Here is a 26,805-nt window from a genome sequence, read left to right as displayed (position 1 = left end):
TAGAGTTTTAACTGCTAAAATAGAGGCATGTCTCATCTTGTGTTTTGAGTAAGTTTAGTCAAGTTTAGAGCATTATAGCACTTTTTTTAATCCATATTTGATTGCCTTCTGGGTCTTCCCAAGAAATGTCAGTTATTTCCCCAATTCTAAGAAGAGGGACTCTTTCATAATAGTGTACAACCAGGCAAAAGAGCACACTCGTGTTTCCTTAAGGGGAGGAAACCAGTAACAATGTGAGATAATTAAATTTAGCTCCAGAAATCTCTTCTTTGAAACGTTCTAATCAAGACTTCAAGCTTTCTGAGTGTGTGTGCGCTTTTTTCTTCAATTCTCCCTGGTCCCGGTTTTGCATTTCTAATGAAAGTGGACTGACAAAGCGGCAAAGTGGTCTAAGGAGCAAAACAAAGCCAACAAGCAGGCTTCTGGTGCGCCAAGATTAATCAATATTCCAGAAACCTCGGGTTTCTCCCCTCCTTCCCTGTGGTGTTTTCATTTTTCCCCACTCCCCCTTTCCCGGGCACAGACTCCGCCCCTTTTCTTAAGTTGCCCTGATAGTAATTTGCAGTTTCAGAGCACATGCACGCCTCGCTCACTGCGTTCTGTTGCTCTGCCGTACCTGCTGGGAATTCACCTTGTCATTGCCTGGGGTATCTTCTACCCGTTACAAAATACGAAAAAGGTAAGTCTGACGTCCTGTATTCCTGCTGGGCTTAATTTCTCATTCCATTTCTCTGCCCCTGTATTTTGTTTCCCAGGCAGAGGAGTAGCGAGAGTAAAAGCTAGCCATTTTGGTAGATAAAGTCCATGTTAGTGATTTAATGCAAGGAGCGTGTGGTGTCTATTTACGCCGCGTCCTCTCTTAATTTGGAGTTGAGTCATTCAGGGTGGATTGGGGGCAGATTGTGGTTCCGGCGCTAGAAAAGAATCAAGGCTGAGCTGGTCTGTTTAAAAGTGACTGGTAAAGGGAATGAGAGATCAGTAGAGGGGAAAAAAATCTGGTCTCTCGCGTCTCCTCTGCTTTACTTCTCCCTAAACGTTTTATCTGCTATGAAGTCTTGAACGACCTGTACGTCTTATTACCACTGACCCCAACCTGCAGTTTTATTTAAACGTCAAAGCTGTTAGGGTTGCTTCCCCCACCCGCCCCGCACTTGAATTTGCCAAAAGCTTCCGAGGAGTCCCTCGCTTTCTAGTTACTTCCCCCACGGACGCACACGCTGGCTGTTCGCCAGATACACACGTCCACAGGCACCACTGCTTTTTACTTGGATTTATTGTGGGAAAGGTTATGGATTAGAAATCTTGTAAAACAGCTGGAGGAATTTCTTGATCTTTCAAAAGAGCTTATTTCTACCAAGGGGAGATTTACTTAGATATATTTGAATAACCTAGGAGCACTTTAAAGAAACTGGAAACCACACTAACTGTAATGTTTGGAATGAAAATTGGACTCATCTCTTCATCTGTTGTAGAAATCCTAAATTTTAAAATACAGAGAAGTGGGTGATAGTTTCCTTAGAAAACTTCAGCATGTTTGCCACAAAGATAAATGCTACTTTGTACTTCTACTTGTGACAGAAATGTAAATGAATTATGATTTCAGATCATTTATAAATGTGCCCAGCCCACTTTGCTCATTTCGTGAAAAAAGCTAAAAAGAGTCATTCTTTCTCAGGGCCTGTGGGTACTTGCGTTCTTTTCATAAGCATATTTACTATTGGATGTTATCGTGACTTTTTTTCTTAACGAAGAAAATAGTTACTTTATTATATATAACAGAAACCTCTGACTGAAATCACATCTTAATTCATTTTATTGAGCTAGGTATGCCTTTGCTGTGTATACAACATAAGCCATTCAGCATAGTTATTGAGCGTTTCCTGTGCATTTAATTCAGTTGGACATTTATTGAGGGTGAATCCTGTGTAAGGCGCCCAGCTAGGTTCCAGGGGATCGGGTTGGGGTAGGTGTTGTTCCGTCACACCCAGCTCTGATGAGCCCTTTTATAGCTTCACTGGAGAGGGAAGGACAAATTTTTAAAAATGTAACACAAGTTCCTGCTCATATATTCTGGATTTATGCACATGTCTCACACATGGTTCAGTAAGATATCCACATCCGAGCCCTGAGGTCTGGCATTGCCACTCTCCAGCCCTTGACTCCTAGTGAAATCATGTAGTTTGCCAGCTTCCCCTGGTGTGAGGCAGTCCTGATTTTTCACCCCTGGAGGCTGTAACTCTTGTCTCTTTCTCTCCTGTCTAGTTGTGTTCTTTAACACCAAAGAGGACTGGCTTTCTGGGGCTGATTTCGTGACACTGAAGTTCAAAGCAGAGACACTCTAGAGAAGTAAAATATGACGAAAAGCAATGGAGAAGAGGCCAGGTTGGGAGGCAGGATGGAGAGATTCCAGCAAGGGGTCCGTAAACGCACACTCTTGGCCAAGAAGAAAGTGCAGAACATCACAAAAGAGGACGTTAAAAGTTACCTATTTCGGAATGCATTTGTGCTGCTCACGGTCACTGCAGTCATTGTGGGTAAGTCATTTGATAATAAAACCCCCTTCCAAAAAAAAAAAAAAAACAACTGGATCTTGTTTCTCTGGGGCATCTGACTGCCTGGGAAAATTATCAGATGAACTGATTGTAGGTATTCAAAAGGACCGCCCAGGCTTTCCTCTGAATTGGAAGATTCTCTTTTTTTCTCCTTTTCATGACAGTCTGTTGGCACGTTTGGAACTTTGATAAACAAGTGGGAATCTGAAGAAGCACCCTTAGGCATTATGCAAATCAGTTGATTGTGTGGAGAAGGGAAATACATCAAATGTTTTTCCATCTTATGTAAGAATAAGAGAGGATAATTTAATCATTAGGCCTGAGCGGTCAAATAACAATTAAAAACAAGCAAGCACAGTAGATCTGGCCAAAATGTGATCGTTATACAATGTAACTTTCATTTAAAGCTAATTTACACAATTAGTATACCCAAATTGAGACACAGGTCCCTGATAGTAATTATATTCTAACTGATACTGATTTGAAGCTGAGTATAAACTCTTAGACTTAGAATCTTTTTTTGTTTGCACTCTCTCTCATCCAGTGACTGGGAAAGGTAAATTTTGGAAAATGTTAACACAGATCTCTCATTCATTCATTGCCTCTAAGTGCCTGACATAAATGGCTATAACTCTTTTGAAACATTTTAGCCTCATACTAATTTAACATTGTTGACATCAATCTGTATAAATGAAACATTATTGTTTTGCTTGATTTATTGTTATCTGAAATTACAGTTCATTACCTGTGGGTAGCATTAATCTTCCTATAAAATGTAGTTGAAGAAACTCCATACTTGGGATTTTTGGCTGAACCAATATAAACGTCCTTAGGCTAGTAAACAGATAAGCCAATGCCATGCTGTTAAAAAACAACAACAACAAAAAAACAAAGCTTAAATCTGCCACCAGAAGAGGTTTCAATTTCTAACTTGAAGTTTGCTAAAACCTCCATCAAATATAAGAGGCAATGACAAAACAACTAAGAAATTCTGTAGCAGGTAAATATAATTGTAACTTTATCCCCCCAAATGGGATTCTTAGATCACAAACAAATATGAATATAGCAGAAGAGTAGTTTGTCACAAGACTTTAGATACATTCCATTTCAGTATCATTGGCTCCTTTTAGTAACTGTTGTTGATTAATGAGCATTCAATTAATTCTAGAGATGTTCCAAGGGAAAGGGTCTTGACTGACTGGGAGAAGTAATGGCTTTCTTTAGGTTGCCAGGTTTGAGTACCTTCCTGGAAGAGGTATTTCAGTGCTGTGTCACTGTCTTGGCGGTTGATGTAAAATACATTATTTTCAATGAATTACAGTCATTGTCAAGCCAACTAATAGCTGCATAATACTAACAGTGAATTTATACAGCACTATGCCAGCTACTTTCTAGGTGTTTTGCTTAGATCATTTAATCTTTAAACAAACCTGTGAAGCCTGTGTATAATGACTCTGATCTTCATTTTATAGTTGAGGAGACTGAGCATGGAGAGATCAAGCAACTTGGCCAACATCACACAACTAATAAATGTTAGAGCTGGAAGGGAAACTCAGGCTGTCTAGAGCCAGAGGTGATTTCTCTTAACTACTCTGCCATCTTGCCTCTCTGCTCTCCTTACTAGTTTATATCTTATGAGAGTTGCCAGGAAGAAAAATGCTGGCATGTCTTGGTAGAAGCCAATTACCAAGCAATGCTAGATGCATTCACATAGCCTTGTAATTTTGCTGTATGATTTACTCAGTTAAATTCAGCAGAAAATGTATAATTCTCCTACAAATGATTAAGCTGCATGCCTATCATTAATTTAACCCATTTATTTTGTAACCCTATCCATATAATAATAGAGCTTAGTGATACTGGTGTATGTTTGGAAAAGATGTAGAAACACTGATTCAAAATGGTGTTCTAAACACAAGAGTTCAATTTCTATGACAGAAGTGTTTCATTTAAAGAATAGAGAAATAAAAAGTGATAAAAACCTGAGCTTGGAAAGCCGATTGATGGAGAAGGAAGTTCTTAAGTGATTAAAAAGAAATAAAATCTCTAATAGAAGGAAGATAATCCCAGATTTAAAAGTCCATTTTCTCTTTGAGTTCTGGGATCGTTTCCTAGCCCAATGAGGTGTTCCTACAATTTGTGAGATTTGTGATGAGTTGGCTGAGCTGGGGTAGATAGCTTGGCAGGTTGCCCTCGGTGTTGGCTTTACTAATGGAAACTGAGGAGGTAGAAGTAAGGAGAAGAAGCCACTAACAAAGAAACAAATAAAAAGAGCTCATTGACAGTCAGAGAGACCACTGAGTCTACACCAAAGACTTGGAATCTCAATTTAGTAGCAAACAGATTTAGGAAAGAAGGAAGAAGCTTCGGTTATCTCTTGGTGCCTCTTCCATAGAGTGAAAACATGAATTTAGCTTGTCACTGGTGCATGTCTACATCCACTTTAAAGAAATATTAGGAAAAGGACATGTCTGTGCATGTCTGCTCAAATTATTTGCTACAGCATGAGAAAAGACTGGGAAGATGCTAGGAAGAAAGAAGAAAATAGTTTCTTTCCCCAAAGATGAAATGAGACAAAAGAACTATAGCTATTACTTAGTTTTCAAATTCTTAGGTCTTGGTTGCTTTTGCTAAGAAAGAGTGGAAAAACCTACATATTGGGGTGAATTTTTTATTCCAATCTATTTTACCTTTTTGAAGTAAAGTAAATGTTCATTTAGTGTGTGGAAATAGAAACTAGAAAAAGAGAGGAAGAGTAGAGACCTGTAAATCCATAGCTCAAAAAAGTAGAGAATTGTAAATATTAATATTTCCATAGCAATTCCTCTACAAACATAGGCATAGAACTACATGAACAATTTGATGTCATTTCTAAGTGATATCAAAAGTCTGAACGTGCCAAGTTGCAAAGCCCATGTAACAGGAGCAGGTTAGCAACCTAAGAGAAGGCAGCGCCAAGTGCTAGATGTCTTTAGGATAGTTCATCATGAGAGCATTAGATGAAGTGTCTTCCCGGGCTATTGCAGACAGCTGTCTGACAAAAGCCATACTCAGAAAAGTGGTTACTGTCCTTCTTTCTCCAGGAAGCCTTTTCTCATTTTCAGCTGTGATCAGTTGTGTTAGAGTGACCTCAGACATCTCCCTGAAAGAAAGGAAAATCCTTTGTCATGGTCAAATCACAGAGTGTTACTCATTTCATGGACAGGGAATGAAGAGACAATAAAGTGAAATCTCAGGCCAAAGAATTATGAAGAAATAGGTCTTAAGATCAGCTTCAAGGGGAGGGAATCTTTAAATAGAGTTGCAGAGAATTAGATGGTGGTTTTACCTGAGGAAGTTCACAAATACAGCACCTATTTTTCTGCTGTTGGTCTTAAGACAGACAGACACACACACACACACACAATGTTAATGTTTAGACTATTCTTTATGTGACTTTGAGAGAAATTGGTGACTTTTTAAAAAAGAAAACCTGCTGACTGAATGTGTATATTACATTTCCCACCATTCCCTGACACTCTTTGGCAATAAATTTCAATTGCACTAAAGTTGAGTGCAGTTCAATAATATCTCTGAAAGGACGTGCAAGATATGAGCCACCATGACTGCCTCTTGGGGTAGAATTTGGATAGGTGGGGAGTAGGATGGAAGGAATGTTACTTTATCCTAAATAAGTTTTTGTATAGTTTAAATGTTTTAAGGGCTGATTAGCTCAGTTGGCTATGGCGTGATGCTAATAAATGCTTTATACCACATTCACACATTACCTACTGTGATCTATTATTTGCTGAATAAATACGTTAATTTTTCTAAAGATTCAGTGTTATTCAGTGATTTCACAAATATTGGATAGTGTATATCTGGCCCTGTGCTTTGAGATGAGGCATCTCTGCCCTCCAGTCATTCAGTAGAAGAGATGGATGAAACATGAGATGACAAAGTGATATACAGGGTTCAGATACAGCATTAGAGGAGTTTGTAGCATTCTTTAAAATGAGATCATATTGTATATACAGTGCTGTATCATATATGAGGTCTTCCTGTGTTGGTACTTTAGAGATTCTACTATATTATTAACAACCACATTTGGAGCCCTAGATGTGCCACGTGGAATAATTTTTTTTTTAAACTGTGGCTTTTGATGAAGGATAGATCTGGGTTCATATGCCTGCTGTACTTAATCACTGTGTGAACCTAAATAAGGCATTTAGCTACTCTCAAGTTTCAGTTTCCTCATCTATCATTATATGTATAATATATATTGTGAACACTTACATGGTGCCAAGCAGTGCTAGAGTAAGCCAGGGAGGGAGGGATTTTTATTCTCATTTGATAGATGAGGAAACTGAAGGTCAGCCACAGTTGATGCACAGTTGATGCATTTTGACCATGTTTCAAACCCACTCTTCTGTCTCCAGGTTCATATTCTTACCCACCACAGTGTTCTGGGTGCTCATCTCTGCTCTCAGGACATGTTCATTCTTGTTTTATTACAACAGTTACCTAAGGATGTGCACTGACACATCAGCACGAGGCGTGGAAAGGAGAGATTGAACAAGGGTCACTCCTGAGTCCTGGTGGTTGATTACATGTAAGTTGACAGAGAAAGTGGCCTGCAGGTGAATCGTCCGATTTCTGGTTTGGGTGCCTGAGTGGTAATGGTGCCACCTGTCACGGTGGAATACAGGAAGAAGATGGGGGAAATAATAAGCTGAGTTTTGGACATACTGAGTTTGAGATGCAGGCTGCCACTGCAGGGGAAATACAGTGCAACAGGCTCACAGAGATTTGGATGGTAGCCTTACCATCTCCAGGCCCAGTGAAGACAGGCTCTGTCTTTGAAGGTAAATGAATAATGATCAGTGAGTCAGGTTATTCTACAACATAAGCTACTCTGTAGGTGAGTCTATTCTGAGAGCAGTATTAACTCTAGGGCCCTTCTTTATGACTAGAAGCAGTAATCTCCCAGAAATACTGTAGTGTTATTCTGAGCCTCGGACATGTAACACAATATCCAGCTGAGTCAGTTTAGCTCAACAGGTTCATCAATGCGGTGAACTATCAGCTGCTGCATTGAAGTGACAGGTCTTGGGACCAAAGTAGCCAACTATTTGAGTTAGTGGCCCCCCTGCTGACACCTTCCACCTTACTAAGAGAAGGGCATCTCCTCTCTGGTTGAACAGCAGGAATCCAAAGAATGGTGGATGGATTTCTGTTTCCTTCAACACTTCCTGGAAAAGAGAAGAAGAGAGAGAGCTTCCGGAAGCTTCAGGGAGGGTGGCTCCCAAGGCAGGCCCTCTCCTGGTGTTACCAAAGCCCAGCTGTTTGTGGTCACACAACGGAGGCTTCCCGGGCAGAGGGCTGAACTGGAAGGGTTAGGCTTTCGGAGCTAGAACCACAATGCCCTGCTCTAGAGAAATGATGCAGGGATTGAATATTAGGGATTAGAGCCTGAATTTTTTTTCTTTTTTATCTGCTTTATCTTCTCCCCCAGGGAGCAGAACTATAGAAAAATTGTCAGGGACAGCAATAGCAAATAAGTGACTTGCATTAGCTGACTTGATCCTAGCCCTCCCCATAGCCCACCTTCTCTGCAAGTATTCCAGGGAGCTGCCTCCTGTCGTGGGGACAGAGTCCAGGACTGGAGAGGGGAGTGGATCAGAGCTATGGATTCTGGAGTCAGACACTTAGGGCTATGTCCCACTTCTGGAACTGAGCCTCTGTTTCCTTGCGTGTAAAATGGAATAATTATAACACCTCTCTGCCAAGATTTATATCCCAGTTCTGCCATTTGCAACCTTGTAACCTTAAGTCACTTCCTTAAATGCTTGGCAGACAGAGTGTCTGTAGGAACTGTCCACGCTTTGCCTTTGCTTCCCATCTTTGCTATGGCATCAAGTGGAAATATGCACAGGTTTGATGATGCTACTTGGTCAGAGGACAGAGACCCAGGAATGAGGGAGGCCTGGGAGCTGGAAGCAGAGAAGTCAGTCACCTGGTTTAGGTCTGGAAGTGGCTTCTGTTTCCTTGGCTAGAGAAAAGAGCCAAGAGAGTTGTAGGAAGAGACCTAATAGTTGTTAAGGGCTCTGAGAGCAGAGATGAAAGCCTCAGAGTAAGTGATACCATCCTTATCTGTTCCTGATCCACCTGGCCTCTTGGGTCAAAGCAGAAAGCAATCTCCAGGCAACCGTTATCACTACACAGCTTGCTCAATGCAGGGAGTACGTGACAGCCGAGGCCCCTCTCAGGAAAATGGGAAGTTGCTGGAAAAGTGGTTTCAGTAAATGCTGTAACATACTCAATAGCTCATTTTTGTTCCTAGCACTTGGGGACCCATCAGAGAGTCCATCGCCTCCCTGATTTCTCCTTTTCTCCAGCATTTTGGTGTCTTGCTTGTTGTTTAGTCACTAAATCGTGTCCAACTCTTTTGCACCCCCATGGATTGTAGCCCGTCCAGCTCCTCAGTCCATGGGATCTCCCAGGCAAAAGTACTGGAGTGGGTTGCCGTCTCCTTCTCCAAGGGATTTTCTTGACCCAAGGATCAAACCATGTCTTCTTCATTGGCTGGGAGATTCTTTACCACTGAGCCACCAAGGAAGCCCATTTTTGGTGTCGACTATTCACTAACTGTCACCACCCCCCCACCCAACCCGCCGCCCCCATTGGAGTGGGGTCAGGAAAGATGAAGGGTTCTGGAAACTTGGAGAAAATGTTGCTGGTTTCTAACAGAGCTGGTAGAGGTTGTTTTGAAGTAGGAGTAAGGCTTAATGTTGTTCTAAGATTATCTCTAGGTTCTATCTTCTTTCTGTTAAATCAGATAAGGCAATCAGAGCAGGCGATTTCAAACCTGTTTCTGTTAAAAGTAGGCTGTCAAATAAGTAGATATGTTCAGAACAATTACCTGCAATAATAATACTACCTTCCATTTTTCTGTGTCACTTTACAGAGCGCTTTCTGTTTGCCCTCTATAGCAATGTAAGTCCATGGCCAGTTCATCCCCTCTTCTGATTAGTATCTGGGAAGGTCTGGAACACAGCTAGGAAAGTGCTAAGAATCTAAAGGTCCTGCTTACAGACCCTGCTCTGCCATCAGCTCCCCTTATGATTTTTTAACATTTTTATTTATTCTATTTTCGGCTGTGCTCGGTCTTCATCGTTTCATGTGGCCACTCTCTAATGGCAGTGTGCAGGCTTCTCATTGCAATGGCTCCTCCTGTTGGGGAGTGTGGACTTTAGACCTTGTGGGCTCAGTAGTTGGGGCCCACAGGTTTGGTTGCTCTGTGGCATGTGGACTTCTCCCAGACCAGGGATTGAACCCATGTCCCCTTCATTGGCAGAAGGATTCTTAACCACTGAACCACCAGGGAAGTCCTCCCTTTATGATTTAAAACAAATCTCTGGTCCTCACAAATTCTCACCGTGCATACATGCTAAGTTATTTCAGTCATGTCCAATTCTTTACAACCCTATGAACTGTAGCCTGCCAGGCTCCTCTATCCATAGAGATTCTCCAGGCAAGAATACTGGGAGTGGGTTACCGTGCCCTTCTCCAGTGGATCTTCCCCACCCAGGGATCTAACCTGCCTTTCTTACATCTCCTGCATTGGCAGGTGGGTTCTTTACCCCTAGCACCACCATCAGCAAAATACATTTGGACTAATGTCTGCTGCCAGCTCCACAATTCTATCATTTAAAGTCTAATTTGCCTTCCTCTAAAGCTATATATGAAATAAGATATAAGAGTGTTTGCAGCCCATGACTCTGTATCATTGCAAGGACCTTTTTCCTGAACTCATGATCTCCCAACCCATTTGAGCCAGTCTCTCTAAACTAACAAGCAGCTGCCTTCACTTGCTTTGCATTCTTGGCTGTCAAGTTCCTGACTCTGGGTAATGGCCAGTGTTTCCTAGGCAATGTTCGGGGACACACGTGAGGCATACCTCTTCAGGAGTCACTTCCAACCTTCCGTCTTCTGCTAACCTATCATAGGTCTGAGGATGAAAATTTCGGGTGTCTGTTTTTGCTGTAGAGTAAACAAGGTTGTGAAGAGCCTACGCTATTTGGAAGAGGCAACTGGAATTTAAGCCCCATCTTTCCCAAGCTGTACATTCCAGGTGTTAGAGTTCTTGATATTTATGGAACACTAGGGTGCCATCATTCATCAGGTATTTGATCTGGCAGCGAGGTGAGCTGTATCATTGCTGTGAGATGTGGAAACACAGAGAGCACTCCAGCACACAAAGTATTGCCATTGTACTGACTGAGGATAAAAATTATGAGTTTTATATCAAGCTTCAATGCAATCAAAGCAGCCCAGAGCAGATTCCCTAGACCAAGAATATTCCCATCACTAGGCCCAATCAAAAATGTGCTCAAGTTGTTTCGAAAGAAAAAAGAAAAAAATAAAACCCCCAAAAGTAGATAAAGAAAGTTATACCCTGGCTGAATTAAGGCAAGGTTTCCCCTGTGTAGCTTATCAAAGAGTTGAAGGTAAATTTAGGAGCAGTGAGATGAAAGGCACACTTGAATTTTGAATTTCAAGACTGAGTCCCTGTCTCCTGAGAGGACAGCTTCATTCTTCTTGGCCCCAAAGAGACTTCTCCAGTTCTCCAGCAATGATTCCAGGCCACACACTGCTGTCTCTTCTCCGAGAGAAAACAGCGGGCTATTAATGACAGACTTCCTATTCAGAATCTTGTAAGACGAAGCTCATTTGTCCCTAATGAGAGTAGAGATGGACAATTACTGCCCTTCTCACCCTGAGATGATGGCCTCTGCGTTTAGATCCATTGCATCATTGGAAATTCCATCTTTAAAGCAAGAAAGGCAAAACCCCAGAGATCCCTGTGTTTGTTGCTGTCTTCATCGTGTTGATGAACGTGAAGACAAAGAAAGAAAGAAATTATGTCTTTGAAGAGATGCCTATGACCCTAGTTGGTTTTGATATTTTTTCTCTTATATTTTTACTTTTGTCTTAGATTTGTTTTTTTAAGGCAAATGAAGTAGTCCTGTGCTAAAGTTGAGATTCAGTAAACTTGCCAGGGCTTTGTAATTTCTGGTATTGGGATGCTTTACACAACATGGTGGATGAGGAAAGAGCATACCTTTGCTGAGTTGCTGAGTCTCTGAGTCTTCAGTTCTGGGGTACTTGTAACTCCAGCTAATAAGGTGAATCGGCACATGAGCCTCAGATGACTGAGTTCATAGTGTTTTCAGGGTCACTTACTTGTCTCCAGAATAAGAGCCTTTGGTCAAAAAGTGATCCACTCAACTATAAGTCTGAGCACAACTAGTGTCTCCTCTCTCCATGACCCAAGTTAAGTAAATTCATTATTAAAATAGATTGAGGATAAGCCAACCCAGACCCAGAATGACCTTTTAGAAAGATCTGGGCATCAAGCAGAAAATATGTAAAACAGAATTACATCAGATTGCTTTTTGTAGTTGTGGACCATTTTTGTGCGTGTATTTTGTTATTTAATGTATGAAATAAATCACACTGCCCCAAATCAAAAAGAACAGAAGTGAAATGAAAGTGTCACGGCCACCAAAACCCTCCCCCAGGGATCAGATTTGCTTTGTTATGTTTCCTCAGTGTATGTAGAGTGATTTTATGAGCATAAAAATAAATTCATATTGATTTTTTTGGTCTTTTCCAAATAGTAGCATAGTTTATATAGCCCACTTCATGCTTTGCTTGTTTTCACTTTGCAACATTCTTTGGATGTCATTCCTTACTGGCACATAAAGAGCCTCCATTCTTTCAGGGCTGCATTGTATGGGCAAATTATAATTTATTTAAACAACCCCCAATGTAAAGGCTGTTTCCAGCTCTTCTAAATCATTTTGCAAATGGTATAATGAATTATCTTGGATGAAAGTTATTTTACCTTAGTAAAGTATGTCTATAGAATACATGCTTTACAGTGAAATTAATGAGACTAAGGATATACGCATTTGTGATTTTGATAAATATGGATAACTTACACCTCATAGAGGTTGTTGGCATTTACTCTTTCAAATTGTGAGATCTGAAAGTTTTCCCAATGGAACTGCTGCCACAGGTAAAGATGAGTGGACTTTGCAGTTTATGTGGCGTGGCGAGCATGTGACACATAGTAAAGGCATAGGAGGAACTTGGAAAATTTTAAATATATTTTATTTTCAGTTTCTGCTCACAATATATACGTACATGTGCTGTGCTTAGTCACTCAGTCATGTCCAACTTTGTGTGGGGCCTTTTTACAGGCCCTTTGGCCTGTAACCTGCCAGGCTCTTCTGTCCATGGGGATTCTCCAGGCAAGAATACTGAAGTAGGTTGCCATGCCCTCCTCCAGGGGATCTTCCCAACCCAGGGATTGAACCCAGGTCTCACACATTGCAGGCAGATTCTTTACCATCCGAGCCACCAGGGAAGCATATATGTATATAGTTATGTAGCTATAAAATATAATATATATAGTTATAAAATATGTATTTAAACCAGAAATAAAGGCAACAGATTCTGGTGACTATAGTTCCTATTTCTAAAATAAAAGACTTTTTTTTAAAAGGGACAATGGATTGGACATTTACGAGATCTATAGAATTATTTATAAATTACATTATCATTTTGCATAGCCTGTGTTACTGCAATTTGAAGAAGAAAGTCACACCGCATTGAAAGCCACTCTGCTCTCCCTGGGACATTCTGTGCTCACTATGCCATTTTGTTAATATTTATTGAGCCCTACTGTGTGTCAGGAACTGTGACACAAACGATCATCTAGTGATAAATAAATATTAGTCTCTGTCTTAAAAAAGAAGGAGAAAACACCAGATTTTTCAGAACTCCAGGGTTCTTGGAATTCGCTTGGGTCCCAGGGCTGCACGCCATGTGGATTTGAGTCTGCGTCTGTACCCTGCCTGGCGACCGTCACCCACGGCTGGTTATCTGGGTACCATTGGTGGAACAAGGCTGGAACAGGTATTTCCCACCTCCAGCAACAGGAAATACCAAAGGACAAAACAATGAGCCAAGTCAGGGCCCAAATCTCTGAAGGATGTGGGAACTGAGGAGTGGGGGAAGGTCGAAAGGTTGACTCAACACAGGGCAGCTTCTCACCAGGAAATGCCTGCAAGTTTGGGCTGAAACAAAAGGCCAGGGAGCTGCAGACCCCCAATCCCCCCACCCCCAGCAGATAAACTCTCCAGTATTGCCTTGGAGTCTTTATAAAAGTGAGTTAATGATGCTTTATGTCCAGCAGCTTCCTCAAGCTGACATAAGACCGGCCTTCAACATCTCCAAATGGATTGGCCACAGTCTAACAAATTTCCAAAACAGAAGCTTTTATTCAATCTCTCAACCTGTTGCGTACCTACCATAATAGCCATAATGGCCAAATTGATAAAGCATTTTATGACTTACTACAAGTTTCATGTGCATTATCAAGGACTTTAGAATTCATTAGAAGAAACAAGATGAATTCATAAAGAAGCTAAGCTAATGCTCAGGACATGTAGCTGAGAATATTACACTTCAAGAAGATCTTAGATACTGGCTTTCTGATCTAGTTCTCCCATTTTTGAATGGGAGATTAATGAAGAGGGCAAGGAGAGCACAGAGATTATGTGACTTGAAGGTAGGAACTGTGGAAATAGGAAGATCCAAGCCTATAACCCCATTTTGCCAACATCTCTTACTGGCCGTGTAATCCTGGGCAGACAGCTTATTCTTTCTAGGGTTCAGTCTCCCCATCTATACAATGGTGATTCTAAGTCCTGTATGTCTGCTATGATGATTCAATCATTTAAGTGAAGTGTTTACTTGCATAATTTACTAACAGCATCTGACTTTCAGTCCATGATCTTACTATTGCATCACACCTGCTGTTTTTCACACTCAAAAAATAAAAATAAAAACAACCTGCCTTGTCAGAGTATTAGGGATTGAGAGCTATCATGCCTAGTTTGTGAATCTAGAAGGAAACCAAGAACCAGTTTCCTAAATCATGAGAGAAACCACGGTTTGGTAGACAGGAGATGTCTCTAAGGGAAGACTCCTGTGTTCACACAGCACAGTAAGGAATCAGATTCACTGTGGAGTTAAATCATTCCTCTGTTCAGGAAATTGTTCAACAGCAGCTGGAGGCCAGGCCTAGAGACTTCACAGGTCAGACAAACCATTAATCACCCTGTGAAGCTTGCTTGTTGGTGTGGGGAAACTGATCTCACTTTTAGCCAATAGAATATGGCAAAGGTGATGGATGCCACTCTTGTGATTTTATTACATCACACGTTGTTGTTGTTTAGTTGCTATGTTATGCCTGAGTCTTTTTTGACCTCATGGACTGTAGCCCGCCAGTGTCCTCTGTCCATGGGATTTCCCAGACAAGAATACTGGAGTAGGTTGCTTTTTCCTTCTTGAGGGGGTCTTCCCAACCCAGGGATCAAACCTGCATCTCCTGAGTCTCCTGCATTGGCAAGTGGATTCTTAACCGCTGAGCCACCCTGGAAGCCCAGATCATACTTTCAGTTCAGTTCAGTTCAGTTCAGTTCATTCACTCAGTCATGTCCGACTCTGTGACCCCATGAATTGCAGCACGCCAGGCCTCCCTGTCCATCACCAGCTCCCGGAGTTCACTCAAACTCACGTCCATAGAGTCGGTGATGCCATCCAGCCATCTCATCTTCTGTCGTCCCCTTCTCCTCCTGCCCCCAATCCCTCCCAGCATCAGAGTCTTTTCCAATGAGTCAACTCTTTGCATGAGGTGGCCAAAGTACTGGAGTTTCAGCTTTAGCATCATTCCTTCCAAAGAACACCCAGGGCTGATCTCCTTTAGAATGAACTGGTTGGATCTCCTTGCAGTCCAAGGGACTCTCAAGAGTCTTCTCCAACACCACAGTTCAAAAGCATCAATTCTTCAGCGCTCAGCTTTCTTCACAGTCCAACTCTCACATCCATACATGACCACTGGAAAAACCATAGCCTCGACTAGACAGACCTTTGTTGGCAAAGTAATGTCTCTGCTTTTGAATATGCTATCTAGGTTGGTCATAACTTTCCTTCCAAAGAGTAAGCATCTTTTAAATATCATGGTTGCAGTCATCATCTGCAGTGATTTTGGAGCCCAAAATGATAAAGTCTGACACTGTTTAGATTGTTGTAAACTTGAGGCAAAGTAGCGCTAACTTTTTGTTTGTGTGTGTGTTTGGGTTTTGTTTTGTTTTGTTTTGTTTTTGCTACAAAAATAAAAAGACCATAGCTGGGAAATAGTAGCATTTTGTACATAAAACCGTTGGTGCACTATCAACTTTTGTTGTTACTGCTACATCCTTGAATCATCTTACAGACAGCATGGTCTTTCTGGCTAAAGACCTACAGGCCAAGCTTTTTCTTGGTAGGAGTTTGAGTGCACTTTGACTGGTTTGCAGTGTAAATGCTTAAAGAGCTAGTTGGCTTATCTTGGGTGGGCTTTTGGTAGTTTTCTTACAGCTGGCCTCAGAATGTGAGGTCCTCCTCTCAAGATCAATGCCACTGTCTCCTTTAAATTCTCTTGACATCTGAGCCTTTAAGGCGCATCATCTCTTTCTGAGAATTTTGCATTGTAAGTAATAATTCTAGAAGGCTTTCTACCACTCTCTAAACAGAGTTTGGAGATAGGGCAGGAATCTTAGTAAAACTTTTGTTTCAAACTCCAGCATCCACCAAAACTTAAATTGGGTGACTTGATCTAGTTTACTTCTGATTGTGCCTCGTTCTTTTACTTTTAAATATGTTCTAACTTCTTAATGTTTTCAGTAATTTTTTCAGATTAGATATGGACCAAATTCTTAAAACAGGTCTTCTGCTTTTACTTGTGTGTGTTTGGCCTTCAAAACCAAGCTAAGAATGTGTTCTTTCTGACGTACCCGGGTGCATATAGCGTCTTAGTTTAGAAAGTGAAGTGATATTTAATCTTCCAAAGAAGTATTTGTTATATAGACTTCCTAGGGAGAACAGTGAGCCCCTGAAGGACTCCCTTCTTGTGCTTCAATTAAGAGAAAGAATTGAATATTTTTGAAAATGCATCTTTGTTCATAGCAATTAACTATCTACAGTTAGTTTTCATCCCTGTAAACATCTTTGTTAATGTATTTCCTAGATTCTCGAAATCTTGTTAAAATACCAAAACAGGAGTGCTGTAAGCCTACTGGCTAAGAATGAGTGATCTTGATATTGCTCATGACATCTATGTATTACATAATGTCACCAAGATGCCAACTTTGCAAACTTTGCTTTGGCTCTGACCAGTCCTGTTAAGAAGTTCTTCTGGTTTTTATTGTTATTTCCGCAGAGTAATCAATAATAAAGGGTCTGTTCGTTTGCACTGAAGATCTGGTGGCCATAAAGGTCTTTATTAATTCTGGGAATATAGATCAATGTACTTAAGTAAGTGCCCACTAATGGAACCCAGCTCTGCAGAGGCATTGAGTTGCTTTACCAAAAGGAAGTAGGCTCCCCCATCCCTCTCCCGCTAACAGGTCAGAAGGACAGAGTGGAGAGGATGCTGAGACATCTATGCATCAGGCTGTGAGAACATGTTTCAGAAAAGGCTTCATTTCTGTAATCAGAAACCTGAATTGCTTACCCACCAAAAGCCATCTTTGCGTGCAGACCATTTCCTCTTGATTTTGATGTTGATCGCTGGCTGACCTCACCACTCTGGCTTTACCTCTAACTGCCTGTCCCAGCAGAAAGCTGAAGAAAAAAATGTCTTTTGTTTCTTCATGTAACAAATGCATTGAAAACAGCTAAATATTAACTTCATTAATTCAATGAAATCTGTCCTCAACTTAAGCTCCATATTTAACCTAGTTAACCTAATTCAAAATAGAATGAAAAGGTAGATAAAATATTGCTCTTTAAAGTAGTGTCATGACTATTTTTTTTAACACCAAAAACATTTTGTATTGGGGTATCACCAATTAACAATGTTGTGATAGTTTCAGGTGAACAGCGAAAGGACTCAGCCATACAAATACATGTATCCATTCTCCCCCAAACCCACCAGTGACATGACTATTGAGAGGCCCTGAGTACAGCGTAGTGGGTGATGATCTGGGCCCTGGAGTTGGGTGTGAAGTCCAGCTCAGCCACTCAGCTGACCTTGAAGAACTTGACCACTCATAAGGTGATCTACCTACACAGGTTTGTGGTTTTGGCAGTTTACCGACCTTGTCGATGACTGGGTCTTCATCTGAGATATAGGTGGTGCTAGTCGTGGCCTCCATGGTATCTGTGCTTGTGAGAACGTGGCATCTTGCACGTGCTCAAGACTATCATTAAGCGAGAGAATCTGAAGCATGTTTTCTTTTCATGTCTTTCCTACCTTTGTGTACTGATGGTTTCCAAGGATTAAAATGTCTGCCCTGGAAGGAAAAGGCAGGCTACTTTAATGAATAAATTCTATTTAAGTTTAGTTAAATCATTCCATAAAAAAGGACTGGGTGTAACCATTTTTAAAAGTGACTTGATACTAATAGCCATACTGTAGGACCTTCAGCAAGTCAGAGGATCTGTGGAAGGTTCCAAGATGTGCTGGGTACCTCCACAGCATCTTCAGCAGATCAACGCTTAGTACTCAGTTGCTTTTACGATTTAGAGATGCTTAAAGACCCTGAGGAGAGGTGCATTAGAGAACTGTCTTTAGGCAGGCTAAATGGAAGAGAAGGTACATGGAGCACTCAGAAAGAAAGAGACTGGATACAGCTGAACTGGTTATTGAGAGCGGAATAGAATCGGTGTTGGCAATGGTTGGACTCTGGGGAGTAGGATCAAATGTACCTGATATTTAGAATGAATAATCCCTTCTTTCATCTACACTAGCTTGTCTCTTGTTCTCAGAACCTATATCATAAGTAGAGAAGCTATCTTGCCAATTTTTTTTTTTTTTTATAATTTAAATTTTCTGAACTAGGCAGGATCCTACCTATCTTTGGCAATATTATTATATCAAGACATGAGTAAATACATGAATTTAGAAATGAACTTGTAAAGCCAAGCTTTCTTAAATTGTTGCTTGAAGGATATCTAAAATTCCTACTAGCTTGGTATGGTCAAATTCCAGAAGACCAAAGCGAGTTTCTCATGTTTACTGTGCATATTTTTTGTTACAACTGAATGACCAGTGTTTAAATGCATTTTAACAAAAGTCACAAAACATAAGCAATACCAGTGTAAATTTGATTTGGAAGTAAGGTAAAAATTTTAAATATTTATTTATTTACATGCTTATAAGATAAAGCATTTAAATTAGTAACAACCTTTATATGAACAAGTAGGAAAAAACCAGAGATAAACAGAGCTTTTTATAATTCCTATCTGCTATTAATACTGCTGTATCAAATAATGCACAATGAAAATTGAAGTCAAATCCTTTACCCCAAACCAAGTTCCAGGAAGATTAAAGGTTCAATATTTTAAAACCAAGTGAACTATCAGAAAAGGAAAAATATATTAAAGATTTCTCAAACTTGGGAGGGAAATTAAAGTTTATAACTCTTGAAGAGATCATCTAATAAAAAAGATGTGTAGACATCTTTTTTATATACAGATATACAGAATACCTATATATTTTAAGTAATAATATGTGGCAAGTAAATTAGGAAAGTAGTTATAGCAAATGCCATCTTAAATATAGGCAGAGAGTAATTATCTCTATTACATAAAGAATATATACCAAATATACACACACATACATAAACTCTTAAACTATCAAAATGTAATAAATGCTTGATGAAAATACAATTGAAGGAATGGTCAAGATCACTAAATATTAAGTAAATTCAAAAGAAAACAAACATGCATACTATTTTCTCCCCTCATTCAAAAATTCTGCTTCTTTTAAACAATTTTTTATAATGCTCTCTGTTCCTAGAGGTATAGGAAATAAGCTATCTCAATTCACTAATGAATTAAACGCTGAGCTAATCCATTGAGGAAGCAGATTAATAGCATGAATTGAGGTAGTCATACGCTTTATTTTCTTCCAGTTTTATTGAGATATAATTGACATACAGCACCATATAAGTTTAAGATACACAGTGTGGGAATTCCCTGGTGACCCTGAGCTTTCACTGCTGAGAGACAGGATTCAATCTCTGGTCAGGAAACAAAGATTTCACAAGCTACACAGCTCAGCCCCATAACCCCCACAAAGATGTACAAGATAATAATTTGACTTATTGTTGTTCAGTCACTCAGTCGTGTCTGACTCTTTGCAACCCCATGGACTGCAGCATACCAGGCTTCCCTGTCCTTCATAATCTGGCAAAGTTTGCTCAAACTCAGATCCATTGAGTCGGTGATGCCATCCAACCACCTCATCCTCTGTCGTCCCCCTCTCCTCCTGCCCTCAGTCTTTCCCAGCATCAGGGTCTTTTCTAGTGAGTTGGCTCTTCACATCAGGTGGCCCCAGCAGTGGAGCTTCAGCTTCAGCATCAGTCCTTCCAATGAATATTCAGGACTGATTCCCTTTGACTGGTTTGATCTCCTTCCATCATGAAATTATTATCACAATAAGTTTGGTGAACATCCATTATCTTCCAGATACAAAAATTGAAGAAATAGAAAAAATTTTTTTCCTTGTGGTAACTCAAAATTTACCCTTTTAACAGTTTTTGTGTATAAGTACAGCAGTGTTAATTTATCATGTTGTCCATTACATCCCTAGTATTTCTTTGTCTCATGACTGGAAGTTTGTAGCTTTTGACCACCTTCCTCTAATTCTCCTTCCGCCCACACCCTGCCTCATGTAACCACAATTCTGATCTCATTTTCCATGAGTTTGTTTTTAAAGTGAGATTGACCTACAACACTATGTTAGTTCCTGGTGTACAACATCAGTTCAGTTCAGTCGCTCAGTCATGTCCGACTCTTTGCAACCCCATGAATCGCAGCATGCCAGGCCTCCCTGTCCATCACCAACTCCTGGAGTTCACTCAGACTCACGTCCATCAAGTCAGTGATGCCATCCAGCCATCTCATCCTCTGTCGTCCCCTTCTCCCCTGCCCCCAATCCCTACCAGCATCAGAGTCTTTTCTAATAAGTCAACTCTTCGCATGAGGTGGCCAAAGTACTGGAGTTTCAGCTTTAGCATCATTCCTTCAAAAGAACACCCAGGGCTAATCTCCTTCAGAATGGACTGGTTGGATCTCCTTGCAGTCCAAGGGACTCTCAAGAGTCTTCTCCAACACCACAGTTCAAAAGCATCAATTCTTTGGCACTCAGCATTCTTCACAGTCCAACTCTCACATCCCTACATGACCACTGGAAAAACCATAGCCTTGACTAGACAGACCTTTGTTGGCAAAGTAATGTCTCTGCTTTTCAATATACTATCTAGGTATTTTCATACATTTAAAAATGATCCGCATGGTAAGCCTAGTTACTATTTGTCATTTTACTAAAGATATTATATAATTATTAACTATATTACCCTACACTGTACATTTCATACCCATGACTCATTTATTTTGTAACTGGAAGTTTATACATCTTAATCTCTCTCACCTCAATCTCTCCTCTTCCCACCTGGTAGCCAGATTCTTTAACGCACAGGTTCCCTTTCCCTGAACCATGCTAAGCAAAATATTCCTAGATAAAAACCAGCCTTCATATATTCATAATGGAGTTTTTCATAAAGTGAAAAATGTGAAACAACAAAGTGACAACAAAAAAAATATTAGATACATTTTGATACAATCATTAGATCTGTTATCATGAGGCTTAAAAGTATTGTTTAATAGTAACCGTATATAGAAAAGTATTGTCTTCATGATTTCAATATATTTCACTCTGTATGGGAACATTCTGGGAGGAAACTCACAGAAGCACTAACAGTGGTTGTCTGCCCTCCTGAAGAGGCAGGAGAATGAAATGTAGTCAGGAACAGGAGATCTGAGTCCAAACTGCCTGGGCTTAACTCCCAGCTCTGCCACTTCAGTGACTGTTTAACTTTGATATGGAAGAGCTATTGAAATTGGACAATGTTTTAAGTTCACTGTGATTAAATTTCTCTGTGAGCAAATTGGTGGTAAATTAGTACATAATTCCTGGGAATTTTTTGAGGATTAAATATACTAATACAGGCCAGGAAAGGAAGGAGAAGGAAATGGCAACCGACTCCGGTATTCTTGCCTGGAAAACCCCATGGACAGAGGAACCTGGCAAGCTACAGTCTGTGGGGTCTCAAAAGAGTTGGGTACTACTTAGTAACTAAATACAGGTAAGCACTTAACAGCAATGTTTAGCAAATAGTAAGACCTCAATAAGCATTAGCTATTTGCTGTTTAAATGGCAAAGCAAATAAAGGCAGTGTTTTGCCTGGACTTTTCTACCTTTTCCCAATCAACTTTTCTATATCAAACATGTTACTGTTATACTGAGGGAAAGCAATGGATATTTTTCTGAATGTCTTGAAAACTGGGTCAGCTGGATTTTCTAGTAAACATAGATTCAGCTCATAATTGAGATATCATAGATTCAGCTCATGATTGGGATATCACAGTATATAATCAAATGGATACTTCATTGCTGCTGGAATCCAAGAATTGAAATTGGAAGTTACAGTAACAACTGAAATGAACTTTGTGTCTCATTTTATAAGAAGTTAGGATGGCTCAGTTTCCTTAAAGGAAAGATTGCTTCCTTTGGAAAAACTTGTGTCTACACAGTATTCACTTCCCCAACCTCTAGCCTCTAGACTACTCAGTACTTCTCTATAACTCACATGTTTTAGTAATAACAGGGCAAAATTTTTTAAAATATTTATAATAATGAAATAAGCACATTTCAGGGGACAAGGGTTAGCAAACACCCTCTTCCAACAACAGAAGAGAAGACTCTACACATGGACATCACCAGACAGCCAACACCAAAATCAGATTGATTATATTCTTTGCAGCCAAAGATGGAAAAGCTCTATACAGTCAGCAAAAACAAGACCAGGAGTTGATTGTGGCTCAGATCATGAACTCCTTATTGTCAAATTCAGACTTGAAGAAAGTAGGGAAAACCACTAGACCATTCAGGTATGACCTAAATCAAATCCCTTACGATTGTACAGTGGAAGTGAGAAATAGATTTATGGAACTAGATCTGATAGACAGAGTGCCTGATGAACTATGGGCGGAGGTTCGTAACATTGTATAGGAGACAGGGATCAAAACCATGCCCAAGAAAAAGAATTGCAAAAAAGCAAAATGGCTGTCTGAGGAGGCCTTACAAATAGCTGTGAAAAGAAGAGAAGTGAAAAGCAAAGGAGAAAAGGAAAGATATACCCGTTTGAATGTAGAGTTCCAAAGAATAGCAAGGAGAGATAAGAAAGCCTTCCTCAGTGATTAGTGCAAAGAAATAGAGGAAAACTAGAAAGACTAGAGATCTCTTCAAGAAAATTAGAGATACCAAGGGAACATTTCATGCAAAGATGGGCTCGATAAAGGACAGAAATGGCATGGACCTAACAGAAGCAGAAGATATTAAGAAGAGGTGGCAGGAATACACAGAACTGTACAAAAAAGATCTTCACGACCCAGATAATCACGATGGTGTGATCACTCACCTAGAGCCACACATCCTGCAATGTAAAGTCAAGTGGGCCTTAGGAAGCATCACTATGAACAAAGCTAGTGGAGGTGATGGAATCCCAGCTGAGCTATTTCAAATCCTGAAAGATAATGCTGTGAAAGGGCTGCACTCAGTATGCCAGCAAATATGGAAAACTCAGCAGTGGCCGCAGGACTGGAGAATTGTACTCATCTCACACGCTAGTAAAGTCATGCTCAAAATTCTCCAAGCCAGGCTTCAGCAATACGTGAACCATGAACTTTCAGATGTTCAAGCTGGTTTTAGAAAAGGCAGAGGAACCAGAGATTAAATTGCCAACATCATCGAAAAAGCAAGAGAGTTCCAGAAAAACATCTATTTCTGCTTTATTGACTATGCCAAAGCCTTTGACTGTGTGGATCACAATGAACTGTGAAAAATTCTGAAAGAGATGGGAATACTAGACCACCTGACCTGCCTCTTGAGAAATCTGTATGCAAGTCAGGAAGCAACAGTTAGAACTGAACATGGAACAACAGACTGGTTCCAAACAGGAAAATGAGCATGTCAAGGCTGTATGTTGTCACCCTGCTTATTTAACTTCTATGCAGAGTACATCATGAGAAACACTGGGCTGGAAGAAGCTGGAATCAAGATTGCCGGGAGAAATATCAATAACCTCAGATATGCAGATGACACCACCCTTATGGCAGAAAGTGAAGAGGAACTAAAAAGCCTCTTGATGAAAGTGAAAGAGGAAAGTGAAAAAACAGGCTTAAAACTCAGCATTCAGAAAACTAAGATCATGGCATCTGGTCCCATCACTTCATGGCAAATATATGGGGCAACAGTCGAAACAGTGTCAGACTTTATTTTGGGGGGCTCCAAAATCACTGCAGGTGGTGACTGCAGCCATGAAATTGAAAGATGCTTGCTCCTTGGAAGAAAAGCTATGACCAACCTAGACAGCATATTAAAAAGCAGAAACATTACTTTGCCAACAAAGGTCTGTCTAGTCAAGGCTATGGCTTTTCCAGTAGTCATGTATGGATGTGAGCATTGGACTATAAAGAAAGCTGAGTGCCAACGAATTGATGCCTTTGAACTGTGGTGTTGGGGAAGACTCTTAAAGTCCCTTGGACTGCAAGGAGATCCAACCAGTCCATCCTAGAGGAGATCAGTCTTGGGTGTTCATTGGAAGGACTGATGTTGAAGCTGAAACTCCAATCCTTTGGCTACCTGATGAGAAGAGCTGACTCATTTGAAAAGACCCTGATGCTGGGAAAGATTGAAGGCGGGGGCAGAACGGGACGACAGAGGATGATATGGTTGGATGGCATCACTGACTCAATGGACATGGGTTTGGGTGAATTCTGGGAGTTGGTGGTGGACAGGGAGGCCTGGTGTGCCGTGGTCCATGGGGTCTCGAAGTCAGACACGATTGAGCGACTGAACTAAACTGAACTGAGGTGGAGTCTGGAAAGTTAATTAGGGAAAGGGGAGAGGGAGTGAATTTATTCACTACATTTGTTAATTTCTAAACATTTCCAATGGTATCATGCATAATTTGATTTGCATATAAATTATTAAATATTTTTAAATTCTATTCATTTATTTTTGGCTCCACTGGGTCTTCATTGCTTCGCTTGACTTTTCTCTAGTTGTGGCAAGCGGGGGTTACACTCTAGTTGCAGAGTGCATGCTTCTCATTGCAGAGCACGGGCTCTTGGGTGTGCGGGCTTCAGTAGATGATCTCATGGACCTTAAAGTGTGGGCTCAGTAGGTGTGGTATACAGGCTTAGTTGCCCCTCAGCATGTGGAATCTTCCTGGACCAGGGATTGAACCATGTCCCCTGCATTGGCAGACAGATTCTTAACCACCAGAGCATCACAGAGTACTTCATTTTGATATTTTTTGAAGTTCCAGGAGCAGAGTCAAATTAAGGGAAAAATTGCTTTCTCTCTCTCCTATTATCCCCTAAGTTTTTCAGGGAAGATTTTTGGAAAAAGTGGTAATTTTGAAATCCTCTCTGGCCAGCAACTAGCAAGTCCAGGATAGTTGCCAAGGCAATATCAGGACCACGTAGACAGAAAGTGTGGGGTGTAGATAGGGGGATGATGAAACTGGATTCACAGTGTGAGCAAGAGGAGTTTTTTTTTTTTTAATTGTAAAAAACAAAATTACACTACCCTTTATAAATGGTTATGCCAGCAGTTCTAACATCTGTTGTTACAAAGAAACGTGAATATAATAAGCCTTTTCCCCCTGTATTGCCTTGTGTATGGGAACATCCTTTGTTTCCTAGATATGCCCCAGTCTTTGTCCTGGGCCATGTCAAAATTGGTTGCAAGGTAGACAAAGAAATTTTTCATTGGCTAAGACCAGGAACATGTTTTTTCTCTAACTTCTATTTGAAGCCCTGAATTCTGCCAGACCCTTTGAGATTATGGTTGAAAAGGCAGGCAACACCCCTTGCAGCAAAGCAGCACAAATATTTGCTGCTTAAATAAATTGATTCTTGTTAGACAGGCATGATCACCAGCCAAATTCTTGCATAGTTTTCTAGGCTTGTTACACTTTCAAGAAAGACTCAACTTTTCTTCCTTGTTTTTCTTTTTCCTTCAGGTACAATCCTTGGATTTACCCTCCGACCATACAGAATGAGCTACCGGGAAGTCAAGTACTTCTCTTTTCCTGGGGAGCTACTGATGAGGATGCTACAGATGCTGGTGTTACCACTCATCATCTCCAGTCTTGTCACAGGTACCCTATGCAGTTTTGTTTTGTTTCTTCATGTGTGCTTATTGCCAAAGATCGCTTAGAAAAACAAACGCTTTAGGTTTCTGCTGGATGCATGCTCTGTTCTAGAAAATAAAAGTCCCTTCAAAATGATGGAAAGGAGGCTTCAGTAATGCATGAATGATTATAACTTTCGTATTTTACCAATCACAAGAGGAAACGGATTTGAACCGCCACGTAATCTGGTCTGCCTCACTACGAAAGAGGCACCCTGCTAGACACTACACCACCAGCCTTCTCTGCCCACAGCGATGTAGTTGACAACAGCGTACAACAGGTCTGTTTTCTCACCCTCTTATCCCACCCAGATAACATCTGGTTGGACAGCCTATTAGCTATTGATGCAAGAATGCTTGTTCTCAGAGCCACCACGACTTGAGCGGGAGCCTTCTTGGAAGCCTCATCAAGAGGTAATGCCCACGACACACTCACCAACTCTCCTGCCACCAACACTGTATCTTTTCCTGGTGAACCCGCATGACTTCTCCATTGTCCCCCACCCCCGTTGCCTTTTACGCTGGTGGGAGAATGGGGAGGGGGTGGGAGATTTCCCCATCCAGACACTTTGTCAGTTGACACTTGTATGTCGAGGCGTGGAAGCTTGGCAGGATAGGATTCTTATTCTCTATGAACGCGAAATAACGATTTAAGCCTGCGTGGGAAACGGTTTAAGAGTACGTGTGATTGGTGAATACGAACAGAGCTAAAATTTTCAGAAAAATGTTTCTGTACGTTCCTCCCTGCCCACTGTTCTCTTTCCCCACAGCACATCTCTGACTTGGAGAAGGAATATCCGTAGACACTACCCCCAGCAGGATGGTTTCTGGGTTTGTAGCTCAAGCCCAGACCTCAGGTATTACTAGCCCTGTTTTCTTTTCCGTCCTTGG

At 40.8% G+C, this 26,805-nt stretch overlaps 1 protein-coding gene across 2 annotated transcripts in view; it reads left to right on the top strand.

The window, feature by feature from the left end:
* Positions 1-519: 519 nt before the first annotated feature.
* The window catches only part of SLC1A3 (solute carrier family 1 member 3), an 80,637-nt gene continuing 54,351 nt past the window's right edge, over positions 520-26,805 (top strand). The window contains exons 1-3 of one of the 2 annotated variants that reach the window (XM_069555884.1): positions 520-679; positions 2,263-2,534; positions 25,745-25,882. In XM_069555884.1, coding sequence (XP_069411985.1) covers positions 2,354-2,534; positions 25,745-25,882 — 319 coding nt within the window. In that variant the 5' untranslated portion in view covers positions 520-679; positions 2,263-2,353. Of the gene's footprint in view, positions 680-2,262; positions 2,535-25,744; positions 25,883-26,226; positions 26,329-26,805 lie in introns of those variants that run through there. The other variant, XM_069555885.1, reaches the window with a different exon arrangement.

Source organism: Ovis canadensis, chromosome 16, assembly GCF_042477335.2.
Source record: "Ovis canadensis isolate MfBH-ARS-UI-01 breed Bighorn chromosome 16, ARS-UI_OviCan_v2, whole genome shotgun sequence".
Classification (NCBI taxonomy): Eukaryota; Metazoa; Chordata; class Mammalia; order Artiodactyla; family Bovidae; genus Ovis; species Ovis canadensis.
This window is presented reverse-complemented; position numbering and strand designations above follow the sequence as displayed.